This window comes from Propithecus coquereli, unplaced genomic scaffold, assembly GCF_000956105.1.
Source record: "Propithecus coquereli isolate 6110/MARCELLA unplaced genomic scaffold, Pcoq_1.0 Scaffold911, whole genome shotgun sequence".
Taxonomy (NCBI): domain Eukaryota; kingdom Metazoa; phylum Chordata; class Mammalia; order Primates; family Indriidae; genus Propithecus; species Propithecus coquereli.
In genome coordinates this window covers 17,736-35,106 of record NW_012155408.1, presented here as the reverse complement: position 1 = coordinate 35,106, position 17,371 = coordinate 17,736, and the positions used below count along the sequence as shown (strand labels likewise).

General features: G+C 66.4%; 1 protein-coding gene across 1 annotated transcript; it reads left to right on the top strand.

Moving 5' to 3' along the window:
* Positions 1-212: 212 nt before the first annotated feature.
* On the top strand, positions 213-8,722 carry PWWP2B (PWWP domain containing 2B). Its single transcript, XM_012664812.1, has 2 exons — positions 213-337; positions 7,102-8,722. Exons 1-2 carry the CDS (start codon positions 213-215, stop codon positions 8,711-8,713), a joined length of 1,737 nt encoding a protein of 578 aa, XP_012520266.1. The 3' UTR covers positions 8,714-8,722.
* Positions 8,723-17,371: the final 8,649 nt, after the last annotated feature.

Here is a 17,371-nt window from a genome sequence, read left to right as displayed (position 1 = left end):
AGTGCGCCTCCCGGCCGGCGCCGCAGGCAGGCGCGGGCTCGCCCGGGACACGGCCGCGCGCCCTCCCGGCGTCCGGAGCGCAGCCCCCGGCCCGGCCCGCCCGGCCGGAGCGGAGCTTTGTGACGTCAGGCGGCCGCCGGGCGGCGTCACGCGCGGGGCTGACCCGGCGGGGGCGGGGCGGGGGCCGCCGGCCTGGGGACGCGGCGCGGAGCATGGAGCCGCGGGCCGGCTGCCGGCTGCCCGTGCGGGTGGAGCAGGTCGTCAACGGCGCGCTGGTGGTCACCGTGAGCTGCGGCGAGCGCAGCTTCGCCGGGATCCTGCTGGACTGCACGAAAAAGTGAGCGGGGCGCAGGCCGGGGCGGCCCCCCGGGAACCCCCGCCGGCCCAGGACCCGGGACCGGCCCAGGGCGGGGCGGCGCGGCCCGGCGCCCGCTTTCGGTTTCCCGGAGCCCGGTTTCGGGGCGCGCGAGCGCGGCCGCCACTCGGGGGGCGAAAGTGGCTCAAAGTCGCCGCGACTTCTCGGGGCGGGGCAGCGGCCGTGCGGGGCTGGGTGCGGGCCGCCGGAGTCCCGCGCGCGGCGTGTCCCCGCGTGTCGCCGGGCTCCCTGAACTCCGCGTATCTGCCATAATTAACGCACTTCTCTTTGTTCAGACGCACTGTTGAACTCGGCTGTTGGCAGAATTGTCGTCGGTTAAGGGGGTCGGATGCGCGATGGCCTGGCCCTGTCAGTCAGTGACGAGCGGGGGTCCCCCGGCTCCTGGGAGGGACTCGGGTCGAGGTTCGGCTTGGCCAGAGCAGCTGTGTCCGGCTGTGGGGTTTAAACACCGTTGGAGGCCGAAGAGCCTGAGTCACGCAGCAGGGAGAGGACGCAAGTTGCGGGAGCCGCGGTGCGTCCCGCCCAGCCCGGGGTCCTGCTGGAGGGCGGCCGGCAGCCTCCTGCGGGCACCTGTGCACCCTGCGGGGCTCACGCAGCAGGACGGGCCTCCTGGATGCCGCGTCACATGGCGCTGAGCTGTCGCTGCCGGGTAAATGATTAGGCATTAATCAGGCTGGGAAGTCTCTGCACTCCTGCTGGGCTTTATTTTGAAACTGGGAGCAGCAAACGGCTCCCCTTTCAAAGGCCCAACTTTTTCCATCAGTGAAGCCCAGATTTTTGCCCTGGTGGCGTGAATGTAGCCGGGAGGACCGTCCTCCTTTGACAATTATCTTGCTGACATTATCTCTTCATTAGATGTGCCAGAAGCCATTTATGCACGAGTCATGTGATTTAACATATGGCCTCCCGTGTGACTGTTGCCCGCTCTGTGTTGGCTACCACCGGAGCGCGCGGTGGGACGGAGGGACACCCGGGCTGCAGTCGTCACCTGGCAGCTGCAACACCCGCCACCCCCCAGGACGGCTGCAGCTTCCTCCCTGGGGCAGGGCTGGGCTGGGCCCTGGGTCCCCAGGGTGCACCGTGTCTGCTGACACTGCCCTGTCCGCCTCTCCTCCTGGAGGGGGCATTTGCAGCAGAGGTTCCCCGTTTCTTGGGCTCCCTGACTCAGGACTAGGGGGGCCGAGCAGCCCCCGACCTGTGGCTGGGCTGTCTGCAGAGGCTGTGGGTGGCTCTCGGTGAGGCCGTAGGCTGGCCTGGTTGCGCATCACACTCCCGCCTCCCCTCTGCGGAGAAAAGCCGGCCTGCTGGGACCCCCTCGTGGGAACTGGCAGCTGTAGGTGCGTGGGTGTCAACCCTGCAGCAGCCACCTCCACCAGAGCCACCCACGGAGCCGGGGGCCGGGCCTTGGTGGGCCCCGCTCCACCTGGCTTTGGTTGGCCCTGTCCTCTGGAGAGTGTGGGGGTGAGCCTGGCCCCCACCCTGGCCCTCCAGGCTTGGTCCTGAAACTGCCCCTGCCCAGCTGCCGCCCACTCTCTCCACGCAGTTCTCTGAGTCTCGGTGCTGATGTCGATAGCCCTGCTCGGGCCACAGGGCCGAGGGGCCAGGTGCAGACCTGCCTTCCCTGGGTGCCAGCTTCTCAGTGCCCGGTGCCTGGCCTTGTCCCTTACGCGACAGTGGGGGCCCTGTCCCTGGTGTGGGCACTGACGGGCTGGGAAGAGCTGCGGAGCTTCCGCCCACCTCAGAGGAACCCGTGGGTCCCAAAGCCAAGGGCATCTCGCTGCATCTGTTCCGGGCAGGAGGGCACCGTTCCTGGGGTGTCACAGGTGGGTGGGTGGGCGGGCGCGTGTGTGGAACCCTACGAGCAGCTCCCTGCATTCGGATGCAGACCTGGTGGCTTGGGTTCCCCAGGCCGTAACTGGTCACTGTGGGTGTCCCCCTGGCTGGATCGGGGTGTCATCAGGGCCCTATGCACAGAGGCTCCTGGGTGGGGGGGCTGCCGGGGGCACCCACCACTGGTGGTGATGGTCAGGCCACTTTGGGGGACGGCGTCCTCACCTTGTTTGCAGAGGGCTCGGGCCCAGGTCTCAGGGGAGTGGAGGTGCCTGGCCTGGTGCCGTGTGCCTCCTCCCTCCTGAGTCTCGAGCCTGCTGAGGGTGCAGTCCTCTGCGACCCACACCCCGGCCCGCCAAGATCCCAGCCAGCCGCTGCCTGTGCCCCGGCAGAAGACACCCTGACTTCTGTGCAGGGCGAAGGCTCAGCTGAGCTGCCGGTGGCTGCTCCTGGGAGGATTTACGTGACAACCAAGGACGAGCGCCTGGTCCAGGCCCTTCTGGGCTGGGACTGCAGGGGTAAGAGGTGCTCCCGGCCCTTGGGGAGCTAGAGGAACCAAGGCACCCGTGCGTCACAGACTGGCACAGCGGGAGCCCTGGCCTATGTGGCAGGTCTTGGGAGCTTCTCCGAGGAGGTGGCGTCTGAGTCAAGGGTGTGGGGTGGGGGCGCCCCACAGGGCTTAGAGAAGGGTGGTACTGATGGCTCATGAACCTCTGAGACCAGGACAGGGGTGCGGCTGGCCCAGCTGCCCTGCCTTGGAGCTCCTGGAGTCGGTGTCCACAGTGGGAGGTCCAGGCTCAACCGCTGGCCCTGGAGCGGGGCCGCTCCCATGGCTTCTGCCAACCTGCTCTCCTGACTCCCAGAGCAGAGGTGGCCCCCAGAGGCCCCTATGCCCCAGCAGCCTGGCTAGCGCCCTGTCCCTGCCCCCCAGGGTTCCACCCTGCGGCCGGCTGTCTGCAGGGCTGTGGGAGGCTGCAGGTGGACAGCCGAGGTGGGGCCCTGGGCGTTTGCACTCAGGTTGTCCTGGGCTGCGTGCGGAGGTTTCCGCAATTTCCCACCTGGCTTTGGATGGCCGCACGGTTCTGTTTTAGGAGCCGTGTTTTCCCCTTGTTTTCAGGCAACAACAGGGCAAGGAAGGAAGGTCCGGGGCAGACGTGGGCCTGGACTGAAGCGCGGGCAGCTGCCATTTGAGCGCCAACGGCCCAGGGGCTCTTGTGGGCGGCCGGGGCTGTGCCTCTCCTGGCTGTGGCTGGCCTCAGGCCTGGGCTGCCCTGCGGGGGCTGGGCCAGACAGCTGGGTGAGGCCCGGGGGGTGTGGCAAGCTGAGGACTCGGTGGTCCTGGGGCTGCGTGTCCTTGCTGGGACGACAGGCAGGGGCCTCCTGGGGGCTCTGACCCCCAGCTCATTAGGGGTGGTGCTGCTGTCCTTGTTGTTTTGGGATCTGGCCCCCATTAGAGCCTCCTGGCGGCTCCTCCTCGCCTCAGTTTCCCTAGCCTTTCCTCAGAGCAAAGGTCATTTGCCCTGCCCCCACCGAACTCCGAAATACCCTATGAGGTTATTCCTGCGTCCTTTCAGTTTATTGTATGGAGACGTTGGCCGGCCTGGAGCTTGGGGTGCTCCCATGGTGAGTCACCCCAGTCCCTAGGGCCCCTCCCACGAGCCTTCCCTCCACCCATGAGTGGGGCACACCCGCCCCAAGGCTGCGCCCACCTGAGGGCCTTGGGAGCCCAGCGGAGACCCTGGCGGGCTCACTCTGGCTCCAGGGCCACCAGCCCTCTCACCTGCCAAGGCCTGTCGTGTCCCCTGTGTGGCACTGCCAGACAGCAGGGCCTCCGTCCCTGGGGGGGCCGACATGGGCCCCCCTGCCTTGCTGAGGAGCCAGCGCCGTGGGGGCCCCGGCTGCAGGGCTGTGCCCTGTGCCCAGGCCCGGGCGAGTGGCCGAGGCTCTTCCTGTGCAGACGGTGGCCCTGGGCCGGGGGCATCAGAGACCCGCCCAGCTGGGGCAGTTCCTGGTCTCAGCCCTGCTGGCCTGTCTGTAAGACAGGAATGGTGGGGACCCGTGCCTCATGGGGCTGCTTTAGGGCTACAGGGAGCTACGTCCCAGCGGTCCTGGGCACCTGCTGTTAGCTTTGCCTGGGGAGTGAGCTGTTCCCACCCTGTTTACCCACCGGGCGAGGCGGGGTGTGGCCTGGGCCGGGCGGCAGCTCCAGGAAGGAAGCATGGCCGCCTGCCCTGCCAGGGTCACAGGCATTTCTCTGCAGGGCCGGCTTCCCCAGTCCCTGGGCACGGGTGCTGTGCACGGTGGTGCGACTTGGGCCACAAAGGGGACAGTGGGAGGCCCAGGCTGCTTCCAGGTTGACCTGCCTGGGAAGGGACCAGACCCGCCTGTGTGGGAGCTCCTGGGGTCAGGTGCCCAGGGAGGGGACAGGCTCCCGTCGTGTGGCCCAGGAGGAGGAGCTGCCCTGGCGTCCAGGCTGTGGCTTCTCCTGCCAAGCTGCTCCCTGGACTCCCTGAGCAGAGGTGGCCCCAGCAGGCCTGGCCACTGCCCTGTCCCTGCCCCAGCCCACAGCTCTGAGTGGTCACGGTGCCACGTTGCCCACTGTGGCGGGGGCGGGGATCTACCCAGGGGCACCCCAAGAGCCTGGCCAGTCTGCCGGGCCACTACCTGGCGTCCAGATGCTCCTGCTGGGGGGGAACGGAGCTGAGCTTGGCTTGGGCACCCCGGGGCTTTCCGCCTGGCCGGCGCCCTCAGGCCAGGGCCCTGCTGCTCCCTGGGGCTGGGCCTCCCTCTTCTCCCAGCCACATCCCTCATGGGGGCTCCTTCACGCGGTGCAGGGGTTGTGCAGAAAGCAGAGGTGCGCCCCCAGGAGCGCAGGGTACGTGTGTGCGTCTTCCCGCGTGTGCCTGTGTGTGCGCACAAACCGCGTCCTCAGAACTCTCAGCCTGTTGTAAGTGCCCACGGGGTGCTCACCCAGGAGAACGAGCCAGTCGTGGGGCCACTCCCAGCTCTGGGCCAGGGGCCCTGGGACACCAGCCTGGACGCCGGGTTGGGCGGCACCAGCTCCGGGCAGGGGCTTGTCTGCACATCTGGTCTCGGCAAGCTTTGCCTGTGCGGGCGCGACAGTGAATGTCACTGGTGGGCTGGTCGCACCGTGCCTGTCTTGCGAGCGCCAGCCGCTGCTGTGGTGCCAAGACTGTGCCCCAATAAAGCTTTATTCACAGACGCTGGGGCAGCTCCCTTCATCTCTGTTCTCTGTCTCTCTGTTTCTCTGTCTCTCTCTCTCTCTCTTTCTCTCTCTGTTTTAGCTAAAACAGTCTTAAAAATTAAATCACGTCTGTTAAAAGTTGCACACGTTCACTTTTTTTTTTTTTTGAGACAGAGTCTCACTGTCTTGCCCGGGCTAGAGTGCTGTGGCGTCAGCCCAGCTCACAGCAACCTCAAACTCCTGGGCTCAAGCGATCCTTCTGCCTCAGCCTCCCGAGTAGCTGGGACTATAGGCACACGCCACCATCCACCATGCCCGGCTAATTTTTTTCTATATATTTTTAGCTGTCCAATTAATTTCTTTCTATTTTTAGTAGAGACGGGGTCTCGCTCTTGCTCAGGCTGGTCTCGAACTCCTGAGCTCAAACGATCCGCCCGCCTCGGCCTCCCAGAATGCTAGGATTACAGGCGTGAGCCACCGCGCCCGGCCGCACACGTTCACTTTTGAAGAAACACGTAGAGTCTAGACTCGTCCTTCATTTTACCAAACAGCCTCTGTGTTTCGCTGGGTCACTGAGTGGCTCATCGAGCCGATGTGACGTGGTGGCATCCGTGGCACTGTGGCCTCAGGCGTGAGCGTGTGCCGGAAAGTGTCCCCCACGCCCACAGGCAAGCCGCCGCCGCTTCTGACGGCAGAACCCCGAAGCCACTGCCTCTCACGTGGGCCGCGTGGCCCAGCGTGGCCCTGGGGAGAGAGACGGCCTCTAGTCAGGCAGGTGTCTCTGCTGGGGCAGCCCTGGGGCCACTGCTCTGTTCAGCCTTCACTGTGGGTCCCCGGGAGGTGGGGGCTCCTGTCTCGTGCCCTTTCCCCGTGGGTCACGTGGCCTTGTGGGTGCCAGCCCCAGCCAGAGGGGTCTGCTCCGCTGCCTGTTCCTGGAGCTGCAGGTCCTGAGGGGAAGGCTGGGGGTGCCAGGCAGGCGGGCAGGGACTGCGGGTTGGAGAGGCCAGGGGCCGCGGATGGGGCACTCACCTGAGGGCGAGACAGCCGGGACCCACTGCAGGACCCTGGGCGTTTGGGAGGCAGCGGTGCCCGAGAGGGCTCTGGCTTGGTGGCCAGCCTCTGTGCTCTCTGGGCCACGCCAGGCTCCCACCCCAGACACGCATCAGGCACCTGGGACGCTGGTCCTGCAGCGCGGGTGCTCCCCGGGGACAAGCCTGGGGGGTCGGAAGCCTGATGCCTGCTCTGGGGTCTTCCCTGAGGCCCCAGCCCCAAGGAGAGGAGGGGAGGGACTGGCTGAGCCTAGAAGGGAGCCAGGGCTGGTTTGGGGTCCCCAGGGCCACCAGCCACAGAGCAGCTGGACCCTGACAAGGCCAGGCCAGGCCAGCTGCATCTCCAGCCACGGCGCCCACTCTCAGGCTTCTGGAGCATTCCAGCTTCTCACCCACCTCCCCATGGCCACGGGCTGAGATCCGGACACTCCGTGTCTCCGTCAGAGCAGAGAAGTGGCTGCCTCAAGGCTGCTGCCACGTGACCTTGTAACACACACGATCCACCTGGGGTGCCCAAGGCAGGTCGCACACAGGGTGCTCGCGACTGCGCCCGGCGGGAACAGGGCCAGGCCGGCTGGAGTGCGGGCGGGCAGGGGTCGGCCAGCCGGGGCCTCACCTGTCTGCTCTCTGTCTCCTGCCAGGTCCGGCCTCTTTGCCCTGCCCCCGCCCACTCCGCTGCCCCAGCGTGACGACCCCCCCACCAGGAGCTGCCATGGCCGGGCCCCCGAGGATGGGCACGGAGAGGTGATGGAGCTGGGGCCCGGCTCCCCGCCGCCTCCCCGCGGGGACCAGCACCCCGACACTGGCGGCCCCGAGCTGCCCCCACCCCTCGTGCCGCCGCTGCCCGCCGGCAGCCTGGGCCCATACCCGCCGTATTTTGAAGGCGCCCCATTCCCTCACCCGCTCTGGCTGAGGAACACGTACAAGCAGTGGGTGCCCCAGCCGCCGCCCCGGACCATCAAGAGGACCCGGCGGCGTCTGTCCCGCAACCGCGACCCGGGGCGGCTCATCCTGAGCACCATCCGCCTGCGGCCTCGCCAAGTGCTCTGTGAGAAGTGCAAGCGCACGCTGAGCCCCCCGGAGTCCAGCCCCGGCCCCCCGGCCGCCCCCAGGGCCCGCAGGCGGCTGGGCAGCGGCCCGGACAGGGAGCACGAGGCGCCGCAGGAGGAAGGCAACCCCGCGGCCACCGCCGCCGCGAGGAGGAGCAAGCGGGAGCGGCGGGAGGACAGGACCCCGGCGGAGCCCGTGCAGCGCAGCCCGGTCATCAGGATCTCCTACAGCACGCCGCAGGGCAAGGGCGAGGTGGTCAAGATCCCCTCCCGCGTGCACGGCTCCCTGGAGCCCTTCCGCCCCCCGCAGGCCCCGCACGAAGGCGGCCCGGAGCCCGAGGCGCTGAAGGACCCCGAGCCCAGGGACAGGCCACCTGGCGGGCCCTTGGCCGCCGTCCCCAAGCTGAAGCTGACGCGTCCCGTGCCTCCCAGCTCAGACCTGCCGCCTCCCAAGATCCGCCTGAAGCCCCACCGCCTGGGGGCCGGCGAGCGCCAGCCCGTGTACCGCGCCGAGCTGGTGGAGGAGCTGAACGGCTGCCGGCCGGGCCCTGCCCACGGGCTGGCGGACTCATCCTCCGGGAGTTCCGGGGAGGACGAGGACTTCGAGAGGTGTCCCCAAGGCCAGCAGGGCCGGGGCGGCCTGACTTTTCTCGTCGACTGCCCCACGGGGCGCACGGGCTGCCCCAGTGAGTCCGTGTGCAGCAGCGACAGCCTGGACGAGGCCAAATCGTCCAGCTCAGAAGTGACGTCGCCGGACACGGGTGACCTCTCGCCCGGCAGTGGGGCGTCCGTCCCTTGCTCGTCCGGAGAGGCTTCCCAGACCGTGCCGCCCCTGACGGTGCGGCTGCACACACAGAGCGTCTCCCAGTGCGTCACGGAGGACGGGAGGACCTTGGCCGTGGGGGACATCGTGTGGGGTAAGATCCGTGGTTTCCCTTGGTGGCCGGCACGTGTCCTTGACATCAGCCTCGGCCAGAAGGAGGGTGGAGAGCCCTCTTGGCAGGAAGCGAAAGTCTCGTGGTTTGGTTCTCCAACTACGTCGTTCTTGTCCATTTCAAAGCTCTCCCCTTTCTCTGAGTTTTTCAAACTGCGGTTTAACCGTAAGAAGAAAGGGATGTATCGGAAAGCTATAACCGAGGCTGCCAACGCTGCACGACACGTGGCCCCAGAAATAAGGGAGCTCTTAACCCAGTTTGAGACGTAACCGTGCTTCCCTGACCAGGTAAGTGAGCCAGCAGCTGACCTCCGTCCCTGGCCGTCCCTCTGCTCTATCCTGAGGCCCAGGGCCCGGCGGCAGCCCGGAGCCAGGTGCCCCCTCAGCGGCGCACAGCTCCAGCCGCCTGCTGGCCGCTCCGAAGGGCACCGTGCAGAACGCGGTTGTCCTCGCAGGTAACGTCGCCTGGGCTTCGCGGTTCATGGAAGAGGTGCGTTAAAAGTAGGGCGGTTACCAGCCACCGCTTGCTCCTTCTAAGCCCGAAGCTAGTTTGTGTTTTGCAGACACTTTTCAGAGGGGTGCGGTAAAAGGTTTCCTTACTCTTCTGTCAGCTTTTTAGAGAAAGGGATTGGCTGAAACTGGGGCAGGAGCCCGGGTGGGGCTGTGTTTGCTGTTTCTCAGGTTGGGGGAGCAAACTTCACCTCTTCCTGAAGAGGGGCCGGGGTCTCTCCTCCCCCTGCCCGCGGGCACGCTGTCCCGGATCTGAAGAGGAGGGAGGGTGAGGTGAGCTTCTGCCCCAGACGAAGGGCCCCGCGCTGCCTCCTGGTGCCGGGTGGGCTCCCGCCGTCCACAGGCTCTGCGGTGGCCAGGCCCTCGGGTCCCCTCCCCCAGGAGGACTTTGTAGACTGTGCAGCCAGGCCCTACACGAAGGCCTGTGGCTGGGGCATCAGCCATGCAGAGGTGAGGGGCTGCCCCTAGCTGGGGCTGGGGGCCGACCCTGTGGCATGTCTGTGGCCACCAGGTGGGCAGGGGTATCACCCCGTGGTGTTGGAGTGTCACCTGTGGCATTGGGGACGTCACGCTATGGCATGTCTGTGGTCACCACGTGGGGTATCTGGAAATGTGCGGGGGGCTGTGGCCTGCCCTGAACTCGCTGGGCTGTTCTCATCTGATGCTGCCCCCAGCTCTGGGCGTGGGGGTGTCCAGCAGGGTCGCGTGACCTGGTGGGGACCCAAAGGCCTCCCAGCACCTCCCCTCCCCTCTTCCCTGCTTGTCCCCTCCGGGGCCCCTGTGGCCTCTGCTTTTCCTCCTGACTCTGTGGCCTATGCCCGTCCCTATGGACGCAGAGGCTGGGGATAGGGAGCAGGCTGTCCATCCCGCCCTGGAGACCTGCAGGGCCTTTGCCTGCTCATCGCCCTGCCTGGCCTTGGTTTCCCAGGTGACTGTGCTGAGGCCTGAGCTTCTGGCTGGGGAGGGGTCTGGGGTGCCCCGTGCGCCCGCTGCTGTGCCATGTGCCCCGGAGCCCCAGGAGGGAGGGAGCAGTGGTGAGAGGGTCCCCAGGGTCCCCAGGCTGCCCGGCTCTGACCTGGCCTCTTCCCCTCCCCCAGACACAGGTGTGGCCCTTTGCTAGCAGGAATCCGGGCACAAACTGTCTTTCCCCCGAGCCAGGCCCATTCTGGTCGGTTCTGAGGCCCTTGTGTGGGGGCGGGGCAGGTGCCAAACATGCGTGTTGGGGCGTGTCTCACGCCAGGGAGCTTCGGTGGGTGGACAGTGAGCTCTGAGGGGTTGGGAGAAAGGTAAGGTGACTGTGTCCCACTGGCCTGGCGGAACCCCCTGGGTCCCACCTCCCCGCCCGCCGCGGGCTGGCCTGGAAGCCCTTGCGTGGGTGCCGAGAGCAGTCAGCCCTGTCACCATGACCGGCTCGGTGGCTCCAGGGGCTTAGACAGCTGCAGGCCGTGAGTGAGCAGCATCTGCCCGGCAGTGGCCCCGGGAGGCCCAGTCCTGGGCTGGCAGGGAGCCCCTGGCCCTGGCTGGGAGAACGCGGCCTTGTGGGTTCAGGGCTGGCTTTGTTTATCCGGAAGCAGAGGAAAAATCTCACCAGACGGGTTTGCCTGCCTGCGCAGGGGGCCTGTGCCCACACACAGTTGCTTCTCCCTCCAGGCTGGGCCCGGACCAGCCCTGCCCTCCGCAGCCGGAGCCCTGGAGAGTGGGGTGCTGGGGCCTTTCAGCACCAAAGCGCCAAGTGGGCTTTGCCTGGTTGGCTTTTTGGCCCTATTGTTAAGGGTCAAAGGTGGCTGAGGTCCTGGGGGGCTCAGCCGACCGCAGCCGTGGGGTCGGTGGTTTGCGTTGGGGTATCAGCGGCGCCCCTCGGGCCTGCTCTGTGTGGGGGAATTGTGGGAAGGCGGCTTTCCGAGCAGAGGCCGCGTGAGATGTGGGGGCCAGTGGCCGTGCCCAAGCGAGGGCACGGTGGCCGGCACCTGGCGCCTCCTGGGAGGAGGAGGCCACGTGGGGTCTGGCAGCTCGGGTGGGGAGCCCCGCAGGGGAAGGTCGTCCCCCAGGTCTCTGCTGCCTGGCCTGGCCCAGCACCAGCAGCTCCTCGAGGCTCGGGGTGTCTGTGCCGCCCCCGGTGCAGGCCAGAGGGCTGTGGCAGCGAGCACAGGGGGCTGCAGGCTCAGCCGAGGGGTGGGCTTGGCGCAGACGCCCTGCAGCCCACGAGCCCCTGAGCCAGGCTGGGGCCTGGTGGCGCCCGGGGTACGTGTCGTCCTGTGTGGCGGATGCAGGCGCCCTCCCGGTGGGGCCTCACCCGGTGCACTGGGGCCAGGCCAGCCTCCAGCTGCAGGAACAGAGGCTGCTGTGCTCGGTTTCTTCATCTGTCGAGGGACGACAGCAGCACCTGCCTCCCGGCTGGAATGCACAGCTGCACCGTGGGTCTTAAGTGACCCGTCCGTAGCCACCTTCCGAGTGACCACTGCACCCCTCCGGCCCAGCAGGACCCCTGGGAGTGGGACAGAGCGAGGGTCAGGCTGTGCTCGGGGTGGGTCGCTGTGTCTGGGAGCAGGACTCACGGGCAGGGCAGCCACCCCTCCTGCCATGGTGCTGCCGGCCCGGCTGTTGGGGCCAGGCTTTGTCCTGCAGACAGAGCAGGTGTGGGGGCCCGGGACACAGGGCCCTTGCCACCCCGGCCTCCTGGGCCTGGCTTTCTGTGCTTCCAGGCTTTCCCTTTGCCACCCACCTCCCACCCCACCCCCATGCCAAGGGCCACTCAGCTGGTTGTGGGCTGGGGGGGCAGAGTCACTGCAGTCCTCGCCCTGCTGGCTGGGGTGGGCTGTGACTCACAGTCCCCACATCAGTGCGTCGTCACACACAGGAATGCGGAGAAGGGAGGAGAGAGGACCCTGAAGCTGAGCATCCAGGAAGGCTTCCTGGAGGAGGTGACAGAGCCCGGTTCTGAATGGTGAGCTGACAGGAGCTCCTGGGTGCGGGGTGGGCGCTATAGGCAGGAGAGCAGGCGCCTGCCATGGCCGAGGGAGGTGGACGCCACTGGGCAAGGCAGACACTGAAGGCCTGGTGGGCTGCGGCGCAGACCCGGGCCCTGTCCTGACCACAGGGCTGCTATTTAGCAGAGGAATGCAGTGGTCTTGTTACTTGTCAATTAAAAATAAAATAAAACTTTAAACAAAGCTGATAGCTTAATAACAAGCAACTCCCGGCTGTGGGGACGGGCGCGTGACGGGCACTGCAGGAAGGTGGGCGCATGTGCGGGTGGGGGCTCCTCGAACCGGGACCACCCTCTGGGTCCCCGGACTCCAGTCGGCTGTGTCGGAGGCGTCTGGGGGTTGGAGCTCAGAGGCAGGTCAGGGTGGGAACTCGCGGCACAGCCTGGGCCACGACGAAGCCCGGACAGAGTGCAGGAAGGGGACCCACGGAGCGGCTTCCCAAGGTGGGGGGCTTGGGAGCATGGCCGATGCGGGAGCGTGCGGCATGTCGGGGCAGGAATGGGGGCCCCAGGGAGGCCCCGGGGCTGACGGTGGTGGGTTGGGCCCTGCCCACCCGCACCCAGCACCATGGTGAGGGACAAACCCAGAGGGGCCGCGGCTGCCCGGGGATTGGCCACAGCAGCAGGGCACACCCAGCCAGGTGTCTTGGGAGCTGCAAGGGCCGATGGGGCACCTGGTCCCTTAGCCACCTTCTGGGCTGCCAGGGTCCTGTGCAGGGAGGACGGATGCCATCCCGAAGCCCCAGCCTCTGGTCGTGGGATCCCAGACCGCTTGAGCTGGGTGGGCACGGCCCTTCCCCGCCTGCCCGGTGGGGGCTTCCTGGGGCTCGCACGGCACAGCCCCCGCACTGCAGCCTGGAGCACCGGTTTCTGCCCACTGAGCTGCCAGCGTCCTGCGTGTTTCCTGTGGCCGCCGTGACGAGCTGCCACGGCCTCGGGTAGAACAACAGACATGTAGTGTCATCTCTGGGGTCAAACGTTGGAATCAAGGTGCCAGGCCGTCCTCGGCTGACCCCGCGGCCACGCCACTCCCGTCTCGGCTTTGCTTCCTCAGTGCCGTGGTGGCATCTGGGGGTGACGCAGGAGAATCTGCTCGTCGTAAGGCCTTAATTTAATCGCTCCTGCAAACAGGTAGCACAGAGGGGACCGTGCCCAGGTTCCAGGGTCAGGCACCTCCACACCGTTCGTTCCTCATTCCCCGAGGGCTGTTCGAGCACCCTGGACGCCGCTCAGGGTCCTCTCCCAGCCTCCCGTTCGGTGGAGGGACCCATCGTTCCAGAAGGATCCGCTGCCGTGCTGGGGAGGCTGTGCACGGGCAGGCCGTGCTGGGAGCACCACAGGCCGCCTGTGACTTCAGCTTCGTGATGCTGTTTCTCCCGGGAGGTGAAGACACTGATCAGGAGACTCCACGCTGCTGGGGCAGGCGCGTGTCGGCAAGCGCGTGCCCAGACTGCGCAAGCGCGGCGCTTGCAGGTCCCTCTGGGAGAGGAGCGCCTGAGTCCTGTCTCCAGGGTCCGACGGTCCCCGTGGGAACAGCACCCTTGGGCCGCCTGTCTCGAACCAGCCGCCTCTGGCTCTCACTAAAAATGGACTCCTGCTTCTGAGGACGGGTTTGCAGCCGACTTCCCGCGCCGCCGCCTCCGTGAAGGCTGTAATTATTTTGTTCCAGAAGGAAGCTGAGGCCTGTAATTCCAAGCCCGCTGCGGGGGCTCCCGCCCCGGCCCCCTCCTGGCTCCTGCAGCCGTCCCCACGCCTCCTGGGCAGCGGGCGGGCGGGGCCGTACATGGGAGGCGCCGGGGTGCCTGGGGTGGTGGGGCGGCCCGCCCACCAGTGCCTGCAGAGCGCGCGCCGCCCTGCCCTGCCGAAATGCCCGCGCTTCACCGTGGGCGCCTGCACCGCCGCCTCGGCCCCCTGCCAGCGCCAAATACGAGACTCTGAGCTGACGGGCTTTGGTGCCCCTGGACAGGGACCTGCCCCAGGGTGAGAGGGTCCGAGGTGGACAGGGTCGGTCCTGCGCATCAGGCCACTGTCTCCTGGTGCCAGGGTCGGTGGCGGGTCTGGGGCTGCGGGTCTAGTCCGTTCTCACCAAGCCCACCCAGCGGCCACCCTGGGCTTGCCCACCGTCGGCGGTCATTCTACCAGGTCTCTTCCTCACTGGGTTCAAAGTGCTGCCCGTGGGCTGCGTTTCTCACTGGAATCGTTCCAGAGAAGAGCTGGCTCTGGGCCCTCACGCTCTCGCCTGCAGAGCCCACGGAAGCCGGCAGACACGGCTGTTCCCCGCCCTGCGCGGGCCGGTGGGTTCCGCCCACGCACGCGTGTCTCGCTGAACTCGTGCGTTTGTTGCCTCGTCTGACGGTTTCGTCCCAGCCCGTGTTCTCTGGTGCTCAGACCGTCCCATCCCAGTCAGCTGGCTCTGGCCGGCTCCCACGTCCTGCGGCCGCCTCACCTCCGGCCACGTCCTCCCGGCCACGCTGTGCGTTTGCCGACTCAGATCTGGGAGCAGCCACTTCCCGCAGAGGCTCCTCCGGAGGGACCGGCCTGGGTGCCGGGGACACTCGCTCCCTGCGCTCCCTGAGCCTTCGCGGCCACAGACCTGGGAATTACTTTTTTTTCCTTATGCCAAAAACCTTGGCTTTTAATGATAGTAGCATAATTACTGGTTTTTTTGTATGTGAAAGTTAACATGTGTGACATCATATATTACAAATAATATTGTATATAATACTTTATGATACAATGTAACAGTTTCAGGATAACAGCCCTGCCGCTGGCTCCCACTGAGGAGTGGTGGCCGCTAATGTCACCCGTGGGGATCTGGGAGAAGAGTCTGGGGTGTCCTTGCAGATGGTTTTGTCCTGGGACCGGGCCCTCTGGGCCCGTGTGGTGTCGTCCCGTGTTTCAAAGTCACTGAGACAGTTCCTCTCTCTGTGGCTAAATCATGACCTCAAAACACAGTTAGGCTCCTCATGTGCGTTCCATTTTCAGAGATTCCTGAGTTTTTTTAAACCTCATTGTGTTTTATGATTCCGTGGACATTTCCACGGCTCCGCCGTGGCCTCGGGTCCACGTACTGGTCCTTCTGTGATTCCGGCAGCAGCAGAGACGTGTCCGCCCCACAGGCACAAGCAGCCCACACCTGCCGACCCCACCCCGTGGAGACGGCTCTTCCTCCCTCCCCCAGTGCTCGGGCCGTCCGCGGTCTCTGACGGCCTGGGCTTTGTGCGGCAGCCGCGGTGGGCGGGTGTGAGCTGCGGCTCTCTCCGCTGTGGAGAAGGTGTGGTTGGGCAGGGAGGTGCCAGCATCCCGCGGGCCCCGGGGACAGGGAGACAGAAGTGGGTGAGCCTGAGACTCTGACTGGTGCCCAGGTTGGGGGTCCGAGGGCTCCCTGGCAGGCAGGGCCCCAAGGCCTCCGGGTTCCTGAGAACACCTGTGTCCTGGGGTTCCTGGTGGCCGGGAGCGAGCCCGGGGGCAAGGGCTTTCTGGGGAGGTGGGACAGACACTGAGTGGCAGCCGGTCCTGCTCAGGCCTTTGAATCAGTGATTCTTCTGCCGGGAGAGGGACGCTGTCTCCTGCCATTGAGGTGGACGGGAAGGGCCCGGACGGGGGGCTGCCCCTCTCTGGGCTGTGGGGCGTTGTTCTCACGCGGTGGCGGCTGATGGATGTCTGACGACGTTCCCAAAGGCCGCGCTGTTGTTGGTGGAGAGGAACTCAGACAGTTTTAATTCTCTCCAGCGCGGTTTCTTAGCAGCAAAACGTGGGCGCCTTTGACTGAGCCCCTTTCAAACCTAACATTCTCGATTAGAAGAAAGCGGAGGAATGAGCCGTCCCAGGTGTGGCTGTGACCCCCCCACCCCCGTGCCAGCAGTGCCTGTCACGGTCCCTGGTGCCTGGCACGCAGCCCTGGCAACCCCCAGGGGTTTGGAGGGGACCCCAGGGCACAGGGACACAGAGGTGTCTGTCCGGCCTGGACCTGCGTCGGCTCGTGGGCTGGGGTGGGCCAGACCGGGCTGTCACGCAGTGGTACTTGTGTGACCACATCCAGTCCTGGCCAGCTTTCCTCACGGAGGGGTTGTTCCTCTTGCACATGGGGTCTGTGGGCTGCAGGGAGTTTCTCCCAGGACTGAGCGCGAAGCCTAGCGGTTTCGGAGCGTTGCCACGTGCTCCGCCCGGGCGTCTCTGCCTTGCCCTGGCAGGTCTCAGGGAGCTGCTGGGCAGGGACGGAGTCGGGGCCTCAGCGAGCCCCCGGGCTGTGGGGGGTCATGGGGTCGTGGGGTGCATTCACGTTTACGGACCGTGTGGACCCCAGAGGCAGAGGTTCCACCTGCCGAACCACGTTTTCACGTGACCGTCTCAGCCGTGAGCGGCCTCTCCGTGAATGTTCCCCTCCGAGCCTCACTCGCCTCCTGGACCCGAAGACTCGAGGCTATCTTGTCCTGCGGACTCCAGACTTCCTGCTGTTGCTCAGCGTGCACACGGACACGTGTGCGCACACAAACATGCAGGCACACACATGCACGTAAGCACGTGTGCACACACTCCCTCACTCAGCACACGTGCTCCTGCATACTCACGCGCACAGGAACACGGGCACTCCTGTCCCCACACGTGTGCGCACACGCACTCCCATGTGTGTGATTTAAACAGAGGTCCTTGCTGTGGGTGTGCAGTGCACCGGGTGGGCCTGCTGGGCGGGGTCGACGGGTCTCCTTGGCGGGGTCCTTCAGGAGGTCTTTCCGGTGGTGTTTGGCGAGGGTCCCGGCGTGGCCCTTCTGGAGATGCTGGAACATGTGGCGTCTGTCGTCTGTGGTTCCTCAGCTCTCGGCCGCGGTATCTGAAGCCGGGGTGCGTCCCCGGGGGCGGGGGCTGCGTCGGGCACGGGTGGTTGTGACTGAGCTCTGGGGCAGCGGGGAGCCATGGGGGCCAGGGAATGGGGACCACCCTGACGCCCAAAGCCAGGCTCCTGTTTGTGTCCGGGAGGTTTTTCATCCCCGTGAGCCTCGACTCCGCGAGCCTGGGACACGTGAGGTGGCTGTCACCATGCCAGGTCTAACCCTGAGTTTTCGATCCGTTCTGCTGCCATCACAGCCGGTGGGTCTCTTCTGACCTTTGGGGTCCTGACCCCCTTAGGCAGAGGAGGGCACAGTCTCCTCTCCCTCCCCTGCTGGTGGGCCACTTGCTTGGTGGCATCGTGGCTCTGGGACTGCAGTGCCATGTGCCGAGCTCAGCTGCGGGCCGCCCACGGTGGGGGGGGTCACATCCTTGGGCCTCCTCACCCCTCAGCCCCCACGTCCACCTGCCCTGCTGCCCGGTGGCCAGGGCAGCCTCCTGCTGGAAGGTCTGGGGAGGCCGGTGTCCCCACTGGGCCTGGGCTGGTCTCCCAGAGGAGTCCTTGGGGTTTAACCACCACCGCCGGGCCTGTGTCTACAGCGGGG

Excerpts from the sequence above, each read along its gene's own strand:
- PWWP2B (XM_012664812.1), top strand. The coding sequence starts at position 213 with ATGGAGCCGCGGGCCGGCTGCCGGCTGCCCGTGCGGGTGGAGCAGGTC. Across the intron at positions 338-7,101 it reads CTGCTGGACTGCACGAAAAA|GTCCGGCCTCTTTGCCCTGC; the intron begins GTGAGCGGGGCG and ends GTCTCCTGCCAG.